We start from the raw sequence: 26192 nt of genomic DNA, 5'->3' as shown, positions 1-26192 counted from the left end.
TCAGGCTTGGTGCTGATGGCTTAGGCGGAGCTGGTCTAAGTGTTGCTTTCTTGTTGGAGCAACCTGCATCACTGTCACTGCTATGAGCCACCCGTATGCATTTTCTTGTCTTACTCTGAACTCTTGAACCAGAACCTCTCTCATCTGAGCTTTCATGGTCAGTGTATCTATCTGGAGATCTGCAATAAGGAATAAAAAATAGGTAATCAATTCCTCATAAACACACCCTTGAATAGGTAATCAATTCCTCATAAACACATCCTTGAATAGGTATTCAATTCCTCATAAACACATCCTTGAATAGGTATTCTATCTATCTATCTATCTATTGCCAGACACCACAATCCCGCAAAGGGTGGCCATTTGACACTGAGTTAGTTGTTTTACAGGGAGGGGCACCAACCCTCCACCAACCCACTTGTTGACACGTAGGGAGCACGTATGGTTTGGTTATATGGTTACCACCCAGCGTTGTAAATGGTTTCTTGGCTTACAGGTATTCAATTCCTCATAAACACACCCTTGCACACTAGCACAATCACACACTGAGTGGGAACCTCAAATTACTAAATACTGTATACTGTTTACCATACTGAAATTATACACTGTGGCAATATACTGTATGGTACCCTGGCGTTTAGTGCAGCATTTTTGTCTGCAGACCCCCATACTAAAATAAACCCATACTATAATAACACATAACCTCATGGGAAAAATTTATTTTGTTTGCAAACCTGCTAAAACACCCCCCCCCCCCAACATGACACTTATACCTATTTCAACAGGGAAAAAAATACCCTCTCATTTAAATGCTGTGTTGTTAGGCTATTTCACTATTTGAGAGAAGTAAGTCAGACAGTTCATACCTCTTTCTTCTTTTTGAATGACGAAAGCTGAAATCCTCAGCATCAGAATCAGTATCTGCTGTGTGTAGGTCAGAATGATACACAGCCTCTGGTAACTTAGCTCTGGCTTTCTCATAGGTATCTGTGGGTATATAAAGGAATTATATACGGTATGTATTAGCTTACCGGACCATCACTAAGAGTGCTCTAAAACAGTATTCTTTTATCAATGGTCACCCGTTGTGGGATTATGGTACTTGGCTAAAGAAAGGCAGAAATTTTCCTCCCACCCTGTCAATGCACAATTCATAATCACAGAAAATATTTCTTTTATACATTATTCTAGATACCCCATAATAACACCGAGGAGCTCTTCCTCAACATTTCCTCATTCTATTATGATAATTATGACTACATCATCTTAAGTCAGGTTAAGTAAGACATGATCAGGGAAGGTTTAGAATTAACAGTTTTCCTTTTACTTACCCAGTAATCAGAATTTGCCCAGTAGCCCTGGAGTGTAAGAACACAGACATGTGACACAAGATGACAGATGACAAGACAGACACCAGACACACACACACAGGTACTAAATAAGATGTGGATATGATGCCTCTTAATTCTGTTCAGAAATATTCTATCTATCTATCTATAGCCCGACGCCCTAATCCCACAAAGGGTGGCCGCAGACAAAACGCCTCCAAGTCACTCTGTCACCCACCATTTGACTCCCCTCCCCCCAACTCACCCCCCCCCTCCCTCATATACCTCTCAACTCCATCCCTCCACCTCATCCTCGGTCTACCCCTCCCTCTCCCTCCATCCACCTCACCTACATACACCCTCTTAGTCAGTCTTTCATTCTCCATCCTCTCCACATGTCCAAACCACCTCAGTGTATTTCTCCTAATCTTTGAAATAAATATATATGCACAATATCATATTGTCCCATGGCAGTGCATTCTGTTTTTCCATGTTAGGTAGCTACCTTACCATTATGGTACTGAGTAAAAAAAAAAAAAAATTACCTGATTCATACATTATTTTTATGGAGTACTTCAACCATTCTGTTGTGGGTGAGTCTCTGTTTTTGACAGCGCTGGTTAAACGAGTTGCAGACTGGTATTTAGGCCACACTGCTTCATGTCTGCTCTTCAGCCATGTTGAGGGAATGACAGCCACATCTTTTGTTTCAGTGAACTCAACAACCAGAAACATTTCAGCCATCTGTAAGAAAACAATACATAACAGGTACTACAATGTTATGATAAAAATGGTTGCAAAAAGGAAGAAATATACATTTTTCTAAGAAAAAATAAATGGCAGACATACTGGTAAGACATGATAATGTTTCAGGAATACCCATGCACAACCACTGCCTGGAAAGTAAAAGTGCCTTCTCAAATGTACAGTAATTTTTTATCAATATCATATTCACTGTGCTAAAGGCTGACTGGTTATTGCACATAGTACACACAGAATACATAGATACACAATAACCCCTAACTCTGATGATGAATACTTGGCATCTCATGAACTTCATTCTGGCTTCACATGAATATGTTGCAAATGTGCTGACACCTGCAGTTTTAACCTCCTCCTCTTTGTCCAGTAAGAATTACCATCTGCCATTCTCACATCTATAAGTAATATCACTCTTTCACCAGTATTAAATGTTATGAGTATTTCAACCAGAATTACATGCCTTTTTTTTTGCAGTAAAGATGAGATGATCCTGCAGCAAGTAGCTTTAACTGTTCCTCTCCCGCCTTCCGACTCAGTGAATCAAAACATCAAGTTCGTCAATTCATAATTTTTCTAATTCATACTTCCTTCCATACAATACTGTCGATACATTGTATATTGTTTAATATATTTCGGTTTAAAACCCATAACACACCTTTAAAACTAGATTTTCTAAAAGTATATTGTTTGAAGAGCCGAAAGTAGCACACATTTACTGCATAATTTCATGGGGATACGTTCCCAGACCTGCCTAAACTCGCACATTCACACACCTTAACACTCACATACATGAAATATCCTTATGTTTAAACATGTAAAGTAACACATTAATAATGAATAAAGAGGGGAAAAACATGAAAATAACAGTATACAGTAGTTCTTACTATTACTTAAGTAAATAGGATTGTTGATGTCCCCTCCGAGGCTAAGGGACAGTTAGGGCCTCACAGCCCTCACTCATCACTGGCAGAACTGGCTGACTGGGCAGGGCTGGCTGGCTGCACGGGGCTGGCTGATGAGTCTGGACTGGCGGATGAGACTGGGCTAGCTGGCTGGGTGGTGCTGGCTGATGGTGCTGGACCAATCGATAAGACTGGGCTAGCTGGCTGGGCAGGGCTAGCTAATGAGGCTGGACCGGTGGACAAGTGTGTGTGGTCTAATGCCGACAGTGTGAGGACGTTTTTGTTGCGTTTGCACATTCGCTGTTCACTGAGCCGTGGATGATCCATCGTTGTTGCAAATCGTTCCCATTGTATAGTGGGCATAGGGTACTAAAATTTTGACATTGTATAAGCGAAATATCGTACAATGAGGCATTGTATAATGAGGGTTTACTGTAAGTAAATAAATAAATAAAATAACACATGACTTATAATTCAGGGGTTTAAAAGATTTCCCCTTTTAGCTTATTTTCTTTTTACTCTAACTTGGCCTAAAATTGCCATCTCTCCTTCTTGAATGCTTAGTTGTAACATAAGACTAACACTAAAATAGGGCGCCAGTATGAAAAGTGCTTGGTAAAGGAGGTGGAGCCATACTGTTGTCTTTTTCTATCAACGCGCTATGTGAAATAAACAGCAAAAGGACAATAATCTGGGCCAAGTTAAAGTCAAAAGAGTATAGTAATTTTCCTCCTTGGAAAGCACCATTTGGTGGGAGGTCTGAATAACAACCAATAATCCAGTACAAATTACACTCAGCCATGACTTAAACCCTTCCACACCTGCCCCACAGTCCTTCATTCGAACCCTAACATCCGTAATTATCATTCATATTTGGATTGACGGCATTACAACATTTTCATCCTGAAAAGGGATGCCTTCATGTGGTGGCACTGATGTAGCTAGGTGGTGAAGCTACCTGGTTATACAAACATCCTCAATGCCCTCCCTACCCCTCAAATGGAGGATGATGGGCTGCAGGAGAGTGGCAACTTCAGCCTGCAGTCCACTGGGTTCACAGTCAGATAATCCTGAGGTTACAACTGCTTCTAATTATTACATCACTCTAACTCCATCACCCGTCATTATACTCTTTTTACACTAACCTGGCATAAAATTGCCATCTCTCCATCATGAATGCTGATTTACAATACATTAGCATTAGAATATGATGCTAGTCATGAAGAAATGCTACATGGAAAGGATGAAGAGCTGAAGTATTGTCTTTTTCTGCCACTGAGCTATGTAAAATAAGCTGCAAAAGAATGAAAATCTGGACCAAGTTAGAGTACAAAGATTATATACAGCAATTTATATTTCGATGGACGGCATTTCAACACTCCCATGCTTTACAAACAATCACAAGCAAACCTTACAATAGAGAAAACAGTGCACAAATATAAACTGAACTCGAATATCAATTAGTGGATTCCTTTGTAGAGGATATAGGAATGATGTGTGTTGAGTTAGCGGTGGTGGGAGGGATGGAGGAGGGAGGAGGATAGGGGTTAGGCAGTGTGGTGGAGGGGGAAAGGGTGGGTTCAGGGAGTGAGAAAGCAGGAGGGGTGATGTGAGGGGGTGTGGAGGATGGGGAAGGTGACGAGGAGGGGGAAGGGGTGAGGTCAGGAAGTGACGAAGGGGGAGGAGGTGTGGATAGGGGAAGGATGGCCTGCTGGCGACTCCTGACCAAAGCCTGGTACTTCTCCTTTGCAGCTGGTATCAGAGCCATCAACTTGTGGAAGGAGTCCTGAAAATAAGCCAATCCAAATCATCATCATCAGCCACTACAGCATTATCAATCTCATATTGCTGTCATCACTATCATCATTGTCATAACAATAATAATAATCATCATAATCATCATTATCATCAACATCATCATCACCATCCAGACCCTTATTCCCACATACAGCAAGGTTGAGGTAGGATCTAAGTATAGTATCACCATCATCAATCATCATCATCATCATCATCATCACCCTACTTTACCCTTTCTACTGTAACTTGGTATAAAACTGACATCTCTCCACCTTCACTGCTGAGTTGTAACATGAGAATAGCACTAGAATATAATGCTAGAAATGAAGTACTATGGAAATCATGTTGAGCCAAAGTACTGTCTCATTCTGCCACTGATACGTGAAATAGGCAGCAAAAGGATCAAAAACCTGGGCCAAGGTAAGGCAATAGGACTATAGTGAAATGTTACTCTGACAATTATGGCTTAAATGCAAAACCATCATTTTACTTCATACTTTTTTCCTTTAATGTATCTGACTCTGGACATATGCTTAACAGTCCTTTCCCTGAGGCCCAGCAGTTCTACAAACCATAGACCTCCACATGTCACCACTTCAGCACTAACACCTGCCACCCATACTGAATACATACTAGGGGTGTCTCATACAGGACTGGTGTAATGGTATTAGTGGGGGTGTTTTTATGGCATGTCAAATTCAAATCCCTTAAACCATTCCATGCCCCAGCCGGGATTCAAATCTGTGTCCATTGGGATAGTGGATCACCTCTCTACTGATTCACCACCTGCTTACATAATGCTACCTGCAGACATGGAGCAATACCTTTTTTACCTCAGCCTGGCCCAGATGTTTGTCCTTTTGCAGATTACTACAGGTGGCTGAATGGCAGAAAAAGACGATGCTACAGCTCAACACACAGTACTGTACTTTCCACACACTTCTTTGCAACAAGTACCATATTCTAGTGTTCATCTACTGTTACAGCCTAGCAGTCACAATGACAAGATGGCAATTTTAGGTCGTTACCATTTAAAAAAAAAAAAAAATTATCCTTGCCTTAACCTACTGAGCCTAGGGTTGTGTGTGTGTGTGTGTGTGTGTGTGTGTGTGTGTGTGTGTGTGTGTGTGTGTGTGTATCTCATTGTACCATTTTTTTTTTCCTGCACTCTATTAAACTTCCATCCTTACTCGTCAAACTGCTTCCATCGTTACTCATCACATTGCTTCCATACTACTCATCACACAGCCTCCATCCTTACTCATCATACTGCTTCCATCCTTACTCACCACACACTACTTCCACAAAATAACCAACAAAACCAGCACAAACATCACATGAATTCAAACATAAGTGACTGCACCTGAGCTCCCTGATAATTAATGATGCCAACACAGGAAATGTTTTGCTTGATGTGGGTAAGGCCTCCCAGTTTCTTCAGCGACAGTGCAAATACAACCGGCACCTCTTGCAGTTTTGCTTGTTGTAGTGTCTTTTCCACAGCATCATCTAGACCTCCTGCAGGGGAAGAGTGCCTTATATTACTCTTGCTTCTGCTTGGCCTAAAACTGTCAGCTCTTCATCTTGAATGCTGAGGTGTTGCAAAAGATAAACACTAGAAGGTTATACTAGGCTTCTTTGACATTAACAAGGGCCAGATGTTTTTTTTCCTGTTGCCACTTATTTCACATAGTCCAGTGACAGAAAAAGGCAATGCTATGGCTCTATATTCCCTCCACAGGATTTTTTTTTTTTAGAGAGGATGGAGGGTGAAAGACTGACGAACAGAGTGTATGTGAGTGAGGTGGAGGGGGGAAGAGGGAGGGGGAGGCCGAGGATGAGATGGAGGGATGGGGTGGAGAGGTATATGAGAGAGGGGGGTGTGAGTTGGGAGCAGGGCAGTGAAATGGCGGGGGACAGGGTGACTTGGAGGCGATTTGTTTGTGGCCACCCCAAACGGGATTGAGGCATCTGGCAATAGACAGATAGAGAGATGGCAATTTTATGTCAGGTTATAGTAAAAAAAAAAAAAATAGTAGTCAAGAAGAGGTGCTATGAAGAGAATATACAGCCAGAGTACAGGGCATTGTCTTTTTCAGCCACTGAGCTAGAAATGACAAAACTCTGGGCCAAGTTAAGACAAAATGAGTACCAGGTATAAAGCAGCACTTCAGACTAGGAAAAGGGTCAGTACAGAGATGGCATACATGATAAATTACTGTGCAGGATGGGGACACTGATACCCAAAATAATTATTAAAGTTTGAGATGTCTAAAATTAATAAGCTGTACAATAAAAGTCCATCAATCCCAATGGCAGTGGACCGAGAATCATTCGGATTATCAGATTTTTCGGATTTTTGGGTGGGACCCCTAAGACACTTAATTTCATGTTTAAACTGAAATTTTACTGAATGGATCACTTTTCATTCATTCATAATACAATATGGAGTTGTAGTACCAAAGGAAATTAATGAAGACAGCTATAGGCGACGCTAGAATATAATTCAAAGTCAACTACAGTGAGGTAGAAACAAGTTAATCTAAAAGTGCAACTTATAAATGACATCCAAAGCCTACACTATTGAATGAACACAGACTTTGATTGATACCCCTGAAAATTAGTTTAGTTATTAAAGTACCAATTAATCAATAATAAGTATATTTACAGAATGACAGGGAACTGTCCAGGGTGCGAATTGTCCTGACAGTGAACTGTCTTGTTATTGTTGTGACGGCGAACTGTCCCAAAACCATCAGTGGATTTACCTGCCAGGTAGCTCATACACTTCAGCCAGTCATGCATATCAGCCTGCCTGACAGCCTCCACTTGTTTCTTGTAGAACTCGTTTCGCAAGATATGGAAATTGATCACCTCAGCCCCATTGTAATGATTATTTTGTTAAACAAAATGCACCAGTTTATCAAAGTACACAGAAGCTTCCTTCCATGAAACTTCCATTACCACACCATTCGGCACTTTGGCGCATTTGGCGCCTAGTTTGAATTTTTTAATTTTATTTTTATTTTTATTTTTTTTTACTTTTAGAATGGAGGGTGAAAGACTGACGAAGAGAGTGTATGTGAGTGAGGTGGACGGGGGAAGAGGGAGGGGGAGGCCGAGGATGAGATGGAGGGATGGGGTGGAGAGGTATATGAGAGAGGGGGGTGTGAGTTGGGAGCAGGGCAGTGAAATGGCGGGGGACAGGGCGACTTGGAGGCGATTTGTTTGTGGCCACCCCAAAAGGGATTGAGGCGTCTGGCAATAGATAGATAGATAGAATTTTTGTCGGCCTTCTTCAAAAATTCGTATTATTGGGATTTTCGGATAATCAGCGTTCGGATTAATGGACTTTTACTGTATTTTCATGTGATTGTGCCTATACAAATAATATTCAGTAGGGAAAAGATAAAAGAATGTCACTAGCACATCATTCACTGCATCATTAAGAAGTAGGACTAGTAATGTGGGCTGGGAATAATGGGCATTTTGTAATATCCATCACTTGTGGTGTCATACTGTTTTGTATATAATCTGAGGGATCCTTTTTTTTTACCATGTGTACAGTCAGTATTATTAGCTTCATCTATAACACCATATGTCCTCTTGGGAACCTATCTAAAAGGAATGGCTGTGACTGTTACATCTCCAAGCTTCTTATCCCTGCTACTTAGCCCTTACAAAGTACTGTACTGTATATCTGCAGAAAACTGTACTGCAGAATACTTCAGAGATGGAGAGAACATTTCAACAAGTACCTAAATGTGAGGAGTAAGACAAATCTGTAATGATGGCAGTGGGGACAACTAAATCAGGGGAATGGATGACTGAGAGAAAATTGATCCATGAGTATAACAGAAAAATATAGGTAAATAAGAGCGAGGTATAAAGCATATGAGGTGAATGGTACAGTGTATGTGAAGGGATGCTGTACAGGGAACTGAACTGAAATGTATAGATTACCAAAGGCTACACACAACAGAGTGCAGTCAGTAAAAATACACAGAGACCATACAGGTTTTACTTTAATCAAATGTCAGAAATTATTTTTTAAAAACGGGTTGGCTACAATCGACCCTTTCCATCATTAAACACACTTAAAACGATGCTGAGGGACAAATACCAGTACTGTATTGGGTACATTTTACATTATTTAGGAAGTGGAGAGATGGCATGGGGCACAAGGGCTTAGGAGTAAATGAAGAAAAAACAAAAGTGATGGTATCCAGGGCTAGGGGCAGTACTGTCAAAGAAGAAGGAGAATGGCTATGTGTGATTTGCCACAAGGGCATAGGAAGTAATTCCATCTTGTGCAGTGTCTGTAATAATTGGGTGCATAAGAGATGTAGTGGCATTAGAGGTAGACTGCGAGATAACGCTGATTTCATGTGTGCGGTGTGTCAGAGAGAGCAGGTGGAGATTGACAGGCGTGAAAGGATTGAACTTGCTGGTGGATCTCTTGAGTGTGTGGAAGAGTTTTGTTATTTGGGAGACATGTTATGTGCTTGTGGCAGGGCTGGAGCTAGCTCTGTGGCTAGAGCAAGGAGTGGTTGGAAGAAGTTCAGGGAGCTGTTGCCTCTCCTGACATTGAGAGGGTTCTCCCTCTGTGGTAAAGGATCTCTGTATACAGCTTTTGTTAGGAGTGTAATGCTGTATGGTAGTGAGACCTGGCAGTAAAGGAAGAGGATATTCACAAGCTCAAATGTACAGAAATGACAATGATTAGGTGGATGTGCAGTGCATCCCCGAGTGTGGGGCCTGGGGGAGCTAGGTTTATGATGGAAGAGTTGAGGAGTAGGTTGGGACTGGACTGTATTGGTGCTGTGATGAGGAGAGGCAGACTAAGATAGTTTGGGCATGTGGAGGGGATGAATGATGATAAATGGGTGCTGAAAGTGAGAAGTGTTAATGTTAGGGGTAGGGTTGCGAGAGGTAGACTGAAAAACACCTGGGACGATGTCATTCAGTGTGACCTCAGGGATGAGGGACTGAATAGGGAAGCTGCCACAGATCGAGCAGCATGGAGAGCTGCCATTAGGTGACCAAGACCGATGCACAGAGCCTTCAAAAATTAAACAAAACGATGGAGCTAGAAAAGGACACCTACATTTGGATGCACTGATATAACCGAGCTACTCCCCTGCCCAGTTATACATACTTCCCTCAACTCCCTCCCTCTCCTCTAAAAGGAGAATGGTGAGCTACAAGAAGATGGCATCTCTGGCCTGTAATCCACTGGGTTCACATTCAGATAAGCCTAGGGTTGTGGTTACTACTACATTACTGTTTATAACACTACCTACAGTACCTGTACTGTACTGTACCATACTGTACAACATTCTCACGCATTCACTCTTAACCCAAAATTTATTGGACCAAACAATGACATGAAATAACAAATAATCAATCACCGCTTACTTCACTCAATTAAGCACATAGAAAAGGGATACAGTAATATAATAACAGCTGACACACTATTGTTGGTTAATTTTCAGCTGACAAAGCTGGGCCACTTCCACACCTTGAATACCAAGTCAAGGGCATATGAAATTCTGTAAGCCTTCATTATGAGGTAGGAATCTCCTTGGTTGCTTGTCAAACTGACTCTCATCCAACTACATTTGGCCATCAACTGAGCTGAAAGAGGTTAGGATCTGAGCCGGGTTAAAACAAACATGCAAATATGTTGTTACCTGGTTCATAGCACTTCTGTATATTTGGTGCCATAATGATGCATGACATCTTGCCCATTAACTTGGTTGTCTGCTTCAGCCCACACACAAACCTCTGCCTGTCAAAAAAAGGGAGTTACAATTTGGCCTAAATTAATAGCATGAATCCAACGATGTATTAATCAACTGTATTTTCATAACTACCAGATTATTTCATTTTCCTTTGGAAGACTTTCTATGGTGATGGGGTTGATGGAGGGTATTTCTAACCTCTCTACTTCAAAGTCTCTCTTATGCTGAATAAAACTGTATCATGAGAGAATAAAATAGAAAATATCACTCTACTTTAATAGGTTAGAGCTGTTTCACTTTAAAAGCTGTTTCATTATTCTGCTGCTGATGAATTAACATCTATTAGTGGTAGGTGGGGGCGCTCACCATCCACTCACTCGACGTAGTGCTGCTCTCAGGTGACTGTCCTCTCCTCTCTTCCTTTCTTCTTTCCTTCCTTCCTCTTCTTTCTTTCCTTCTTTCTTTCTTCTTCCTTCTGTCTACAGGTGACTCTCCACTGACTGACATGGCAAATGGTCTCCTGTACATCAGGAAACCATTTACTATGCTGGGTGATAACCACATAACCAAACTATGGCACCTGGTGGTTTAGTGGGTAACTGAGGCACTCCTGCCAGATTAAGCCAATGTAGGTTTATATCCAAGGGGTGGTTGGGGTTTATTGCTCATGTAATGCCACTCAGGGATGAGTGAGGCTGGTCACTCTCATCTTAAATGTCTGGACCAACTTGCCTAGCCCTGGGTTCCTACACTCCTCATGGGGCAACACAGGATTAGATAATGATGATGATGATGATGATGATGACGATATTCACTTAAAGTTACTTATGATTCATTATAAAGTTGCTCGCAAGTTAGAAATGAATGTTTTTAAGCTTTAACCACTCAGTCACAAACCAGAAATATGTCTCACTTAGGGCGGTTTCACTTGAAGCAGGTGCTGGCAAAGAACGCCTTCATGTGCCAGTAGTCCGGAGCCTATATAACTCGGTGGTTCCACTGCCTGGTTTTACAAACAACCATCAATTTCCTTCCCATCCCCCAATTGAAAAATGGTGGACTGCAGAAAAATGTCAGCTTCAGCCTATAGTCCACTGGCTTCTTGTTTACATAGGCCTGGGGTCACAGTTACTACTACTACTACTACTACCTGTGCTACAACAGCAACAAAAAAAATTATCAACTGACTTGATGGCACGCTTGGCAGGGTCCCGTGCATACAGTCGCCTCTGGAACAGAACCACAGCTTTGAGCAATTCTGCTGCCACTTCATTAATTTCATCTGTCACAACATGGGTGCAGTACCTGGGGAGAGGCGTCAGATTAGAGGGTTTTCTCATCAATTCACCCTGAAGGTTAATCCATCCTAAGTCATTTCATTCTTACTAACCTAACCTAACTTGACCTAACCTTCACTAACTGAACATTACTACTGGTAAATCTAAGGTAATCTAACTTAACATGCTGGTAATATAATCTTACCTAACCCAAGCTAACCTAACCTAACAACATAACCATATCTAACCTAACCCAACCTAGCCATATCTATGCTAACCTAATCTACTTACATAAAAGCCGTAAAAAATAGACCAAAAAAAAAAAAAACTGTAAAAAGTTTACTAACATGCAGTAAAAAGTTTACTGTATAACAGTGTCATCAACACCAGCCACAGGCACCCACATCCAGTTATGTAATTACATTATCATCATCGTCAACACATGGAAAATAACCCATTCTGCCCATGGTTGTCATTTCTATTTATTCTCGCTACCACCAGATGATATCCAGGTAATTTAGTTATGGGGTATGTCTATCCCCCTTTCTTAATACTGACTATGACAAAACACAAGAATAAGTTTCAAAGCAAGCCTGAGGACAGTAAATCAACCAGGGGGATGAGGGTGGGTTCATGGAATGTGGGAAGTTTGAGGGGAAGAGCAGGGGAAGTCGTTGAGGCATTCAGTAGGACGTGAGTGGATGTGGCGTGTTTGCAGGAAGTCTGGTACAGGGTGGATCAGCCAGAAAGATTGTTGGGAAGGACTGTTACTATATGTTGTTTTGGCAGGAGGGGACAGACGGATATGGGTGTGTTGGTGTGATGGTTGCGGAGAAATCTATCTATCTATATACCTAGGCTGCTTCCCCCAAGGAAAGGGAGGTAGCCGAGACAGGACGACACACTCCCCATTTACTCATTCATTGCTGTCGGGCCCTGCTGCGGATGTCACTGATTGCGGAGAAATAGGTGGAATATATTATGAATGTTATGAGAGTAAGCAAAAGGATATTGGTAGTGAAAATTCTATCCAGTAGAAAGATAGCTGCAATTATATCGGCATCTGCTCCACAGGCAGGATTGGATGAAGCAGAGAAAGATAGATTTTGGGATGATTTAATACGTGTAGTAGGTGGTATGCAGAATCATGAGATAGTGGTTTTGGGAGGGGATTTAAATGGTCATGTAGGTGAAGCAGCACAAGGTTATGAAGGAGTGCAAGGGGGATGTGCGTATGGTATAAGGAATGCGGAAGGGGAAAGGATACTCAAGTTTGGGGAGGCAACGGACATGATTGTGTGCAACACATATTTTAGGAAAAGAGAGAGTAGGTTAATTACGTATGAGTCTGGGGGAAACAGCAGTCAGATAGATTATTTTCTGGTTAGGTGGGCTGATAGGAGATTAGTGAGGGATGTTAAAGTTATAGGAAGTGAGGAGTGTGTCCAGCAGAAGAAACTATTGATTTGTGATATGGTGCTTAAAGAATGAGTGATGAAAAAGAGGACTTATGTACCTAGGAGGAAAATATGGAAGCTGAAAAACCAACTACAGTAGTAAGGGATGCCTTCTACAGCGAGATGAGGAGAGTGGTGGCTGAACAGGGAGCTGTAGACAGAGGCATTAATGAACAGTACAGAGCCCTCAAGAACAATCTCTTGACAGTTACTAAGGTAACATGCGGTTGGACAAGAGGACCATCAAAATATAAAGTAACCTGGTGGTGGGATGAGGGTGTAGAAGCTGCAGTTAAGGAGAAAAGAAGGTTTTTCCTGGAATGGAAGAAGGGTGGCAGCAAGGAGGAATACTTGACTGCCAAGCGTAGGGCTAGAAGAGAGGTATACAGGGCGAAGTCAGTCACAGAGACTTTACTTGATAACCTAAATCATGGAGAAAGGAAAAATATGACATTTAAGGTGGCAAATCAGATGGAGAGGGATAATCGGGATATTATTGGTGAGCAGTGTGTGAAGAATGATGAAGGAAGGGTAGTGGTGAACAGTGAGGATATTAAAGATGCATGGAGAGAGCATTATAGCCGGTTCTTGAATGGGGAGTTTGACTGGGACAGGGAAGGTTTGAGCCAGCAGATCCAGTGTTAGATCCTTGGCCTATGAATAATGCTGCTACTGTGAGTAAGGAAATAGCAGGATGATGGTGGGGAAGGCAGCAGGTGTGTCTGGGTTGACTGCCGAAATGTTGAAGCCCTTAGGAGATATAGGGGTGAGGTTAGTCACTGACCTGATAAATATGATTATTTTTGAGTGTGTTGTCCCATATGATTGGCTGGAGTATAATTGTAAATGTGTATAAAGGGAAGGGTGATGCCCTGGAAAGAGGAAATTAAAGAGGTACACTCAACCCCCTGCTATCGCGCCTAATTGGTCACAGGAAACGCGCGTGATAGCTGAATGCGTGATAGCTGAACTGAACAATCAATGGGAAAATTTCTAATTGGTTTTTCAGTGGCCCATTTTTCTAACTTTTAACCACTTTATGCCTACGATTTCCTGCCAATCTCTCCTCTAACATGAAATAAAGCATTATTACATTAATAATAACAGTATAATGAATAAATAAACAACATAAAAGGCCATCAAACTTTTATAAGGATTACGGCTTGGGTGGTTTGATGGGTTCCGAGGCTTGGGAGTGGCTTAGTTGCCGCCAGATCTCTTTGGCTGTCTCCATTTCTTTAGTGTCCACAGCTAAAGGGGGTATCACATGGTACCTTATATCAGGAATGGCTGAGGAACATTTAAGTGGAACAAAACTTGGACGCTATCACACACGTTCCTCACAATGTTGCCAGAGGCCCGTCTCAGTTGTAAACAAGTGATTACTTTATCGACATCACAGTTTTCTCTGCATAGGAAATAGTACCTCTTTATAAGGGTTTCAAAATTATTGATATTTATTCTAAAATACAGTATTAATAAGTATTCAGTGCTAGGCTAAATTTCAATGCTGTAGTACAATATATTCTGTCGAGTCGCCTGGATTTTGGTCACACTGTTTTGCCCGTCGTATCCTCGGCAGGATTCCATTCAGATGCATTCCAAATGCCTGTGGTATCATCAGCAATTTTACCACGTTATCGTTCTGATTAACCATCGTATCCTTGGCAAACCTCGTATGAAGGGCCGTGTGAATAAGTTTCGCTTAGCCTGTCTTCAAACTCGACGCGTGATAGCTGTCTTGGGGTGCATGACAGCATGTATGGTTGCGCATTTGATGTGAGCGCGATAGCAGATAACCGCGATAGCTGAAAGCGTGATAGCAGGGGGTTGAGTGTGTGTGTGTGTGTGTGTGTATATTCTTTCACAAAAGAATAGGGAGAAAGTGGACTTGGAGAAGCCCAAATGGAGAAACCAAGAATGAAATTGACTTCATTATAGCAAATAAGAATAACACAATCACAAATGTCACAGTTATCAACAAAGTAAATATTGGAAGTGACCATAGAATGGTGGGTTGCACAGCAAGATTTAATTTCAAAAGTGAAAGAAAGAAGATGATTAAAGACAAAAAGATATGCCCAATAAAAGTCAGCAAAAACAAAGCAGCTTTTCAGTTGGAAATAAGGAACAGATTTCAGGCTTTCAGTAATGCTGAATGTGACATTGATGAGCTGAATGACAAACTAACAAAAGTGCTAAAAGAATCAGCGGAGGTAGTAGGAAAACCTAATACAACCAAAGCCTGTGGACGTAAACAAGCATGCTGGTTTTGTGGGCCTTAGTAGCCCACTAAACCACCAGGCACCATAATTTGGTTATACAGTTACCACCCAGCATAGTAAATGGTTTCCTGCTGTACAGGAAACCATTTGGCTTGTCACTCAGTGTACAGTCACCTATAGGCAGAAAGAGGAGGAATTTAGCAAGACAAAGGAGGAAGTGTAAAGTCACCCATAGGCAGAAGGAGGAGGATAGAATGAAGGAAATAAAGACAGAAGGGGAAGGAAGGAAGGAAGGAAAAGAGGAAAGGGCAGTCACCCGAGAGCAGCACTACATCGAGTAAGTGGATGATGAGTGCCCCCACCTATCATGTTATTAATAACAAGAAATAAATTAATTGTCAATAGCATGCAAAGTGAAATAGGGAAATGTGTCACATCATTAATTCTTTGTAATTCTCAGATCCTCCTACAATTGTTATTTGTGGAACTTTTGATAACGCCACAAATATTTAAATCTTCAAATGGAACACTTCATGAAAGCTGATGTCTGACTACAGTAAACTGTATCTGAAACTTGTAATAGCTCTTGCATGTCATGCAAAAATCAATTCAATAAGACTATCATCCCAGACCAGACCGACCTGGACATGAGAGCAGAGCCAAGTGGCAACACATATGGGGAGGAAGCAGAGGTGGTATCGGAGGCGGTCTAAGAGTTCTCGCACATGCTGCAGTGAAAGTGCTCCTTGCTGTGCTGCTGTCACTACCTCACGCAATGCCACACCTGCCACCTGGCACACTTCACTCCATTGCATCATGCTGAAAAATGATAAACACAAATTTTTATTCAGGTACAGTATAACTCTGAAATTATTTTACACTAAGGCTGCAACTGTTCTTTCCTTCAATACCTCTGTCATCAGAAGGAGCATATGTGACAGGTTCAATTATAATCATTAATCATCTTCTTAATTCATCATTCAACAAACTCCTCTACTGTCCAACTCATCCATGAGTACACGAACCTGACACTGTGCATATCATAGCTTTCCCATCATTCACTTACTGACAATTTCTTCCTCTCATGAATACTTCCTCTTATTTATTCTCTTATAATTTTCATTCACACTGCTCGTTACACACAGCCATACAAGCTTGCCCAGTTTAATTAGGCTCCCAAGCAGGCATGGAGCCCAGCTGTGAAACTTCTGCATCATTTTTTTTTTTTTTCCCCAGATCATTCCTGGGTAGTAGGATTCCTAAGGATTCCTAGTTCATCAACCCCATTCCTTTTTAAGGCATTTTATATAACACAGAATAAGTTAATCTATTTTTTAAAATCCAATTGTCAAATATACTTACAATACACACACGTATACAAAAATTATGTTTCTTAATACAGAATCCACGTATAGGGTTGCCATAGTACACATCAGGCACGGGGCTAAGGAACTGGTCTCTGCGTCATGGCCTTGACCTCGGCCTCCAAAATTTGCTCTGTCCTCCACCTCGACTTCAAGGCCACGCAAAAAGTGTAAACGCATTAAGAAACTTAAATTTTTTAGGTCAAATTCTCTCTCTCACTATATATATATACTGTATATATACCGTATACAGTAATATCGCGATATACAAAACCTCTAGATGCAATACCCCAGCTTAACCCCTAACACCCTAAACAGCCCTATGGGGGTTTACATTACTCTGACACCCTGGCCTAAAAAGCGCGATAGATCAATTGCAATACAAAACTGCATTCAAAGTTTCCCGCTTCTAACTTGATGTAACCTGCTCCAAGACCACACCAGCTACGAGTTGAGAGGGAGGGAGGAGGGCTCCAGCCCGCCAACAGAGTGGGGGGGTTAGCCCCCCCTCTGCCATCTCTCTCCCTCTACCTACCCCCTCAGTTGATGCCTTATGTGACATATCCCAATCTTTCTACCCTTCCTGCTGCCACTACAGCATAGAGGTGAGGTTTGGCCGTAGCAGTGACTCCCCTCCTGCCCCCCCCCTCCACTCACCTGACTCCCCTGACATGGCTGCCAAGAGACGTATCCCTCACCACTTCTCTTTCCTACTTGAATAAGTGATGTTTCCACACTCTTCACTTCCTCCCTCTGGAAATTCCCCACCCTCCCTCCACCTTCCTTCTCTGCTACAACCCTACACTCTCGCGTGATGCATCAAATAAGGAGTCTTTTCTCGGCTTTATTACACTTTATAACCTAAAATAAGACTTTGCTTTTTTATTGTAGCAATACCTAGTGTATGTGTGGTAATATGTGTGTATGTTATTAGCCCAAAGTAATGTATGTTATTGGAAATTTACCGTGCATTACCATATATTTCTGTGGGTTACATCTCTATGCCAAAGCTTTTTACTCCTTTAATGTCGTAATTATTTATTTTCCTATGGTAGGAGAAACATTTTTGCACACATAAAGCCATGTTATATCTTTATGTAGTGGCAGGTGGCAGCGACCATCACCCACTCACTTGATGTTGTGCTGCCTACTTCTTCCTTACCCTTTATTATTCTTTTTCTGTGCCTGCCCTCCTCTCTTCCTATTTCTCCCATCTTTCCTGTCACTTCTTATTGCTTTTCTTTCCTTTACAGGTGGCTTTACATTGAGTGACATGCAAATGGTTTCCTGTATGCCAAGAAACCATTTACACCACTGGGTGGTAACCATATGACCAAACCATACGTGCTCCCTACGTGTCAACAAGCGGAATGGTGGAGGGTTAGTGCCCCTTCCCGTAAAACAAATAACTCGAAGTCAAATGGCCACCCCTTACGGGACTGTGACGTCTGGCAATAGATAAATAGATAGATACCTTTATGTTACAGATATATAGTCATATTACAGTTTCCATAACAGGTGAATCACTGTAATGAGGTCACTTTCTGCGAGGTACCTCCTCTCGCCAGACTGGGAAGGGTAACTATTATTTTCTTTGCCGCGCTGCTGTGTGTGAACTACTCGGTCAACCTGGACGAGACTTACATCATCGGGTGTGTAAACTCTTGCTCTTGAAATATACAGTAATCCCTCCACTATCCGACGTGACAGAGCCATAGGCATGTCCAGAAAGTGGTCCCGTCCAGATAGTGGGTCCCAGCCTGCTGGACTAGTACTTGAGGACTCTAACCCAGCCTAACTTTAAAAGCCACCTAAATAACTTCCTACCAGACATGCAAAGCACCTATTTAAACCTATTTCAGACCCTATTCAAACCAATAATGGACATAAAGCATGAAATAAATGAAAAGGAACCAGAGAATGAAGAATTAGAAGTGGTTATGGAAAACAGCAGTGTACAGGGTACTTATAGCACGTCTGTGGCCACCTTCTCTAAGGCTTTGGCAGTGGTGAAAATGCTCTCGAAGTACGTACAGTAATCCAGTGTTGTGCTGCACTTACAGTAATTCTTTGCACTGTGAGTTATAATTGTTTAACACTGCACATTCTGCTCTTAATTGCACCACGCCAGTTTCAACCACCAGTTTGCACTCCACAGCTGATCCTTTGCACTCTAAATTCTAAAATTTTAACACTGCACAACACTGTAAATTCCCATGTGGTCTAGTGGCGAGGTATTGCAGTTTATTCACTGTTTATTTACAAAAACAAGCATGTGTGGCATCCATTGTGATAAGCATCCACTTGTGATGACAGTTAGGCGGTAACTGGTGGTGAGGGAGGAGCAGGGTTGCAAGGTTGAAACTCAGCCACATTACCAAACTCCTCAATTTTCATTACCAAATTTAGCTTTTCATTACCAAATTCATAAAGCAAGCATTTATTCTTCACTAATTATATATAAAAGTGTTGTGGTAGGTGGGGGCGCTCACCATCCACTCACTCAACGTAGTGTTGCTCTCGGGTGTCTGCCCTGTCTTCTCCTCCATCCTTCTTTCCTTCCATCTTCTTCTATCTTTCTTTCCTTCATTCTTTCCTCGTCCTTCTGCCTACGGATGACTTTACACTCCCACTTCTGTCTTTCATTCCTTCATTCTTTCCTCTTCCTTCTGCCTGTGGGTGACTCTACACTGAGTGACAAGCCAAATGATTTCCTGTACACCGGGAAACAATTTACTATGCTGGGTGGTAACCATATAACCAGATTTTGGCGCCTGGTGGTTTAGTGGGTAATTATTGTGCTCCAATCGGATTCAGCCAGTGAAGGTTTATATCCAAGGGATGGATGGGGTTTATTGCTCACGTAATGCCACTCAGGGATGAGTGAGGCTGGTCACTCTCATCTTAAATGTCAGGACCAACTGCCTAACCCCGGGCTCCTACGCTCCTCATGGGGCAACATAGGACTGAATGATGGATGGATGGATGGATGGATGGAATATTAATCACTCTCCTTATAACTAACAGCATGTTGATTATTTTCATGCTATGTAGGCTAGCAGATTAATCAGAGAGAGCAGACAATCCACCATCTCCATCCTGTGTATCCTCATACGTGTGAAAAATCCATTTGGTAATGCATTATTCTGATTCATTACCAAACAAATTCTTCAATACCAAATTGGCCCACATTTGGTAGTGAAAAATACCAAATGGCAACCCTGAGAGGGGAGGGGGGAGAGGGGAGGAAAGAAGGGGTGAAGGAGCCATGGTGCAAACAGCTGTTCGGCGCCGAGTGGCAATTTCAAATTACGGGTGGGAAAAAATTCGGATTTTGGGGGGATGTTTTTCTTTTTTTGGCCATTTTTGGATTCCGAAGGTCCAGGCCCATAATGTCCGGTAAGTGGGGTGTCTGGAAAGTGGGCGTCTGGGGATAGTACAGGGATTACTGTATCCCATATGTGGCAGTTTGTATTTAGCAAAAACCACCGTACACAGCAAAATTGCCCAATTTTACCCTACAGAAGTCATCATCTAAAGATACCCATTCCCTGACTCCCAAACACTGCTCCGTTCTGTCACGGAAAGTGATCACCACTAATTAACCATATGTACACTCTAATTAAGTCTTCTTTATGCACAGTGATGTTCCGAGAGGTTGTATGTGTACTGCAATTAATGTCACATATGATCAGGTGGGGATACAAATTTTTCATGAGAACCAAAGGAGGTACTCTACAAAAATTGGGGGATTTCACCATTACAATATATCATGAGCTTCAATGATGTGATCTCCACATTTCAAGTTGTGCAGTAAAATTTGCAGACACAATAGCAGTGCAAATTAACAGTCTGTTGTACTAAACTGTATTTTTCCTTTCAACAAAAAGATGTAATACTGTGCATGAAACATAAAACAAGTTAGTAATTCACAAGTCTGCATAATATTACAGGTCAACCTGGGTTTAACAATGTGATGCATTAAGAAAAAACCCAACGCTAAGTGGGGTATCACATATCGGGGCTGATTTAACATGTAATGTATAGGGATGCATTTTTGAGCCTTGGGATTCCCCGCAACCAAGTCCTAAACCCACCAAAATGAGTCCAAAAATAAGGTATATAGGCAATCTAAATGGCCTAACGCTGTAAAGCAAGCTAACCTAAGTCTGAAACCTGTTAGTAACTCACTAAAACCAACAAATAAAATCTGAAAATCATAAAAAATTAAAAAATATCATATACCTATCATCACTTACGTCTTGTGAGTCCATGTCTGGTCCTGGTCGTCATCCTTGCTATCTCCCCCAAGGCTAGGGTACATGTGGTGCTCCTTAGCACTCACTCCTCCTCCTCAAAGCCTTCAAACCCCATCTCCAGGGGAGGGTCAGAGGGGAAGGAAGCCTGGCAAGGTGGGATGATGGTAGTGGGAGACTGATGCAATGGCTCTGGGGGTGGCAATGGGGTGCGATGCGAAGACTCACTACGTGGCGATGGGATGCAATGCGATGGCAGACAAGGTGGCAAGGGAGACAGCTGTGATGACTGTTTGAGGTGGTGAGGCAAAGAGATAGATGCAGTGGCTCACATGGTGGCGAGGGAAACAGAGACAGTGGCCGAAGTGGTGCCAGAGATCGAGGCTAAGGCGAGGAAGATAGTGATGGAGTGGCTGAGTTCAGCAGTGGAAACTCAGGTGACGCGGAAGATGGGGATCGGCTTGAGGTGAGGTCCAGAACCAGGGCCCGTACTTATAAAACACTAAGACCGAGTCATAAGGCGAAAGTCTGTCCTAAATTCATAGGAGCGAGTCATAAGTCCTTATGTTCGACTTAAACTGAGTCATAGCTTAAGGCCCCTCCCGAGTGGTTATAGCGCTTCGGACGCGGCTTACGACTCGATCATAACAGTAAAGATGGCCGCCGCACCACAACAACAACAAATTCGCCAGCGCCAACCAAGACGTTTTCATGAAAGGAAAGATGTGCTTAACGAGCTAAGTGATGCAGAACTGGTCAAGAGATATTGTTTGGACCGTGCAGGCATAATTTTTGTAACCGATTTGGTGTGGGAGACCTTAACAAGACCAACGGCAAGAAACAAGGCTTTAACCCCCTTCAGCATGTGTATGTTCTCAAGATACAACTGTGCCAGCTTATATGTGGCATCGGGGTCCAATTTTGCTTTCTGGAACGTTTGGTTGTTACACTGTTGGAGTTCTCCATGCTTGGATGGCGGTGGTGGTGTTTGTTTACAGGGTGGTGTGGAGAGGCAACATGTCCTCGTTCCCAACACAAAGTGGTAAATTAATAACTCCTCAAAAATGACTATTTTTTTTTTTCTTTTTTTTTTTTTTAATGCAAGGAAGAAGGAACCAAAGGCCATGAGCCCGCAGTAACAGTTCCCTCCAAGAGAAAAACAAAATACAATATAGAGCCAAATTCAAGATCCGATCATTTTGAGATGCCTGGACACACTGCGTTTGAAAGACTGGAGATCATAGGCAGCAGGAAATACAGACAGAGGGAGACAGTTCCAGAGCTGACCTGTTGCATAAATAAAAGACTGGGAGTAACGGTTAACTCTTGCATTAGAGAGTTGGACAGAAAAGGGATGAGAGTTTGCTGCTAGACGGGTGCTATGTGCCCGTCGTAGAGGTGGAGGAATGCAAGCAGACAGTTCAGAGGAGCAGTGACCATTAAAGTAGCGATAGAAAAGAGATAAAGATGCAACAGTGCGGCGAAGAGACAGAGGTTGAAGGGAGTCAGTAAGAGGAGGAGAGTTAATGAGACGAAAAGCCTTTGACTGTTTACTTTACCCTGAAAACATTTAAGAAAATATCGTAGTAATTTCTGATTTTTTGTGAAGTACATAAGTGCAGAACTTTACGTAATTAAGTGACTACTGCATCCCTCCACCTATGCAACCTCCTATCCTGACCTAGCCTATAACATGTGCCGAAATGTTTATTTCTATTGCTTTAGAATGCTTCCTTAGTTTAGCGTTAATAAACAAGTAATTGTACATAACTGGTGATTACTGAGGGGGAGGGGGCTAATATAGTTTTTTACAATTATTTCCAGTTAGTCAAAAAATTTGTAAGTTGAACTACCCTAGATCCACATATAGTTCAATTTATGAAGGGTTTACTGTATTGTGAATATGTAGTGCTGCCTACTTCTTCCTCGGCCTTTATCATTCTTTTTCTGTGCCTGCCCTCCTCTCTTCCTATTTCTCCCATCTTTCCTGTCACTTCTTATTGCTTTTCTTTCCTTTACAGGTGGCTTTACATTGAGTGACAAGCCTAATGGTTTCCTGTAAGCCAAGAAACCATTTACAACGCTGGGTGGTAACCATATAACCAAACAATTACGTGCTCCCTACGTGTCATCAAGTGGGTTGGTGGAGGGTTAGTGCCCCTTCCTGTAAAACAAATAACTCAGAGTCAAATGGCCACCCCTAACGGGATTATGGCATCAGGCAATAAATAGATAGATAGAATTTTAGCATTCTGTGTAACACAGCATGAAGTAACATAAAACTTATCATTATCATTTAGAATTATTTTCCCACTTAAAGATGGGGTCAGATAGGAACCTGAAATGGTGAAAGAAAGTATAGTGAGTCCTTGATATACGAAAGGGATAGGGACCAAAAAAAAACTTTCGTAATTCAAAATTTCATATATCGGAACGATTTTCCCCATTGAAATATACATATAAATGAGGGGATGTGTTCCAGGACCCCCTCGGACCCCCACCTAAACTTCACTCCCCTCTGTTAAGAAGTAAGCAATACCTGTATACAACTGTAGAGAAAGAGGTGGCCATATTCTTGTACATCTCCTTTTTCTTCGTCACAGTCCCAATGGTGGAAACAGCAACGCCTAAAGCACGCCCAATCTCCGAGACTTCCTGCCCCTCCTTATGGGGTCTTATAATTTCCAATTTCCTTTCCAGAATTAGAGTACGGTGCTGCTCCCCCAATGCTGGAGATGATGCAGGGCGCTTGGGAGGCATAGCGGAACATGAAAAGGTGAAGGGTTGCGAAAATATCCTCTCGTACAGTAAGGCTGTGAAGAGATGAGGGACATGGACTCAACTGAGAAGCATGCGAAAATTTGTTTACCAGAGAGGGGTTAGTTCGTTTTCTCTCGGCAAGCGAGTACGGCGCTATGCACCGCGCCCATTTTGAATTTTCATACAGTATTCCATTAATCCCTTCATAACTGCCGGCCCTGAACAACACTTCACTGTTTCGGTGTCAATTACGTTGAGTTGGGCATTATAAAAAACTGTGAACAATTATGGGAACGAAGGTCACTGGTGTGTGTGTACATGACCCTACTCTACCATACCATCAGTCAGGCGTTCTCTTCACTCCAGATGTATTCGCCAATGTTTAACATGCTTATGTTACATGTGTCCTAATTTTGAGTAAGTTTCTTTCTGCAAGGGAACATAATTTACCACCCTCAAAATAGAAAAGTATAGAAGACAAACTAGAGGAATATGAACTGAATTGGTAAGGTCTTTAGGCTGTATGCTTACACGAAAGATTATGGGTTTTACAATTTTAAGAGACGATATGGAACAAAAGTATTTGCTAATCAGAAAAAAATTACTCTTTCATCCCACATGTTCTCGTAGGTTAGCATTCAGTTCCACATTCTTCGTTCGGTATCACTCTTCCCAATATATTTCGGACCGACTGAGCACAGTTATTTCTGCTCCTTTGAGTTAGTGTAGATTTACTGCTCATTCTATTGTTTGTTCTTAAGTGTGTGTGTGAAAGAGAGAGGACTGATACAAACAATAATGTATTCCCATTATCACTTTCATAGCTGCTGGCCTTGAACAACGCCTTACTGTACTGGTGTCAGTGACGTTGAGTTAGGGTGAGCTAAAAAAAACTGCGAGCAATTATGGGAGGGGAATGAGGGTCACTGGTGTGTTTACACGACCGTACTCTACCACCTCAAGCAGTCTGGCGTTCACAGTTCACTTCGTCCCAGATGTTTTAGGTCGATGTATACATGCTGATGTAACACGCATCCTAATTTTATTAATTCTTACACGAATCATAGCAAATCACAGGATGGGTTTAGGGGGAAAAAAAAAAAAAAAAAAAGCCAGGTGTGCCAGAGGAGTCTTTTCACATATGTAAGAAAAATAAATTGATTTTAGAACTTTGAAAAAATGGTCCCAAGGCCGACCATGGGAGCACGCAAATATCTGAACCCACAGCCATTGAGGGGGCTAAACATATGTGTTACTTTAAGCAGTAAAAGCACCTTACCAAATCAGTTCTTCCTGATAGTCGGTTGTATTTTTCAGATTATTTCTGGGTTGGTAAATACAGTAAACGTTTCTTATTAAATTTGTTTCCCCGTCATTTTTAGCTGTTCTGGTGTGACAACTCTTGTTTATTTCGTTAACATAATGGCGGAAAGGACTGTTCTTCCCTAAGTGTTTAACTAAACCTGGCCTAACCGAGCTTATCTGTACCTAATAATTTTAACCTAACCTAACCTCCAGTTGGGAAACTGGGAAACGATATCCACCTTTGAGCACGCTGAGTTTCTTCCACTGCGCTGGAAACAATTGTAGGGGAAAGTGACGATAATAACGGGGAGGAAATTTTTCAGCAAGAAAAAGTAATTTGCCAAACTGAAAGTTGTCAGAAAATTACAGAAACAAGCTGGAGGATTATGAATTGAATTGGTAAGGTCTTTCTGCTGCTTCAAGTGTACAATGAATGACACAAGTATCTTCCCAAAGTCTGACGAATACAGCGTGGAAAAATCGATCCATTTGAAACACGCACTAGTAGAAACAGGGTTTTCATTGTATTTCACCTGGTGTAAATTTTCTTCAGACTGAACTGGGAAGATAGTTGTGTCTATCATTGTACATTTACCGGTAAATAAATCAATCTAACAGTACTTGTGTTTTGTTTCCGCCAGATTACTCGTTATTTCAGACTATTCAGGCACTTCTTCACATCATATAGTCTGGATAATCGGGCTATCTCTGCATTTCCTTTCATATCGAGTATCGATTTTCGTATCATCGAGACAGTTATTTTCGTACTGTGGAATTTGTCCTATATTAATCGATTTTGTACCATCGAAAATTCGTACTTCGGGTTTTTGCATTTCGAGGGCTTACTGTACAGGACTCTTCACATCCAAGGGGAGACCCCAAATTTCCTGGAATTGTAAACATAAACCTTCATTACAAAACTTACAGCAAATCCATTTCAGTTCCATTCATAGTAGTCCCCATGGGACTCTGTACACTTGTCCTGGCACTTTTCCCATTCCTGGAAACACTTCCT

At 41.8% G+C, this 26192-nt stretch overlaps 1 protein-coding gene across 1 annotated transcript; it reads right to left on the bottom strand.

Moving 5' to 3' along the window:
- LOC145389860 (uncharacterized) lies at nt 1-21180 on the bottom strand. Its single transcript, XM_080264989.1, has 10 exons — nt 21116-21180; nt 16153-16311; nt 11722-11838; nt 10483-10580; nt 6153-6307; nt 3095-3361; nt 1983-2072; nt 1332-1358; nt 867-987; nt 1-179 (listed from the first exon to the last, which is right to left on the bottom strand). Exons 1-10 carry the CDS (start codon nt 21178-21180, stop codon nt 1-3), a joined length of 1278 nt encoding a protein of 425 aa, XP_080121115.1.
- Nucleotides 21181-26192: the final 5012 nt, after the last annotated feature.

This window comes from Coenobita brevimanus, unplaced genomic scaffold (genome assembly GCF_032717465.1).
Source record: "Coenobita brevimanus isolate Jiangsu-jjx unplaced genomic scaffold, ASM3271746v2 jjx.HiC_scaffold_2553, whole genome shotgun sequence".
In the NCBI taxonomy this organism is placed as follows: Eukaryota; Metazoa; Arthropoda; class Malacostraca; order Decapoda; family Coenobitidae; genus Coenobita; species Coenobita brevimanus.
Note: the sequence above shows the minus strand (reverse complement) of the source record. Positions and strands in the feature narration are given on the sequence as shown.

Coding starts and splice junctions, on each gene's coding strand:
- LOC145389860 (XM_080264989.1), bottom strand. CDS start 21,180: ATGTACCCTAGCCTTGGGGGAGATAGCAAGGATGACGACCAGGACCAG. Junction 6,308..10,482: donor ACAGAAGTGCTATGAACCAG/GTAACAACATAT, acceptor CTTCCCCTGCAG/GAGGTCTAGATGATGCTGTG. Junction 2,073..3,094: donor CAGACTCATCAGCCAGCCCC/GTGCAGCCAGCC, acceptor GTTTTCTTACAG/ATGGCTGAAATGTTTCTGGT.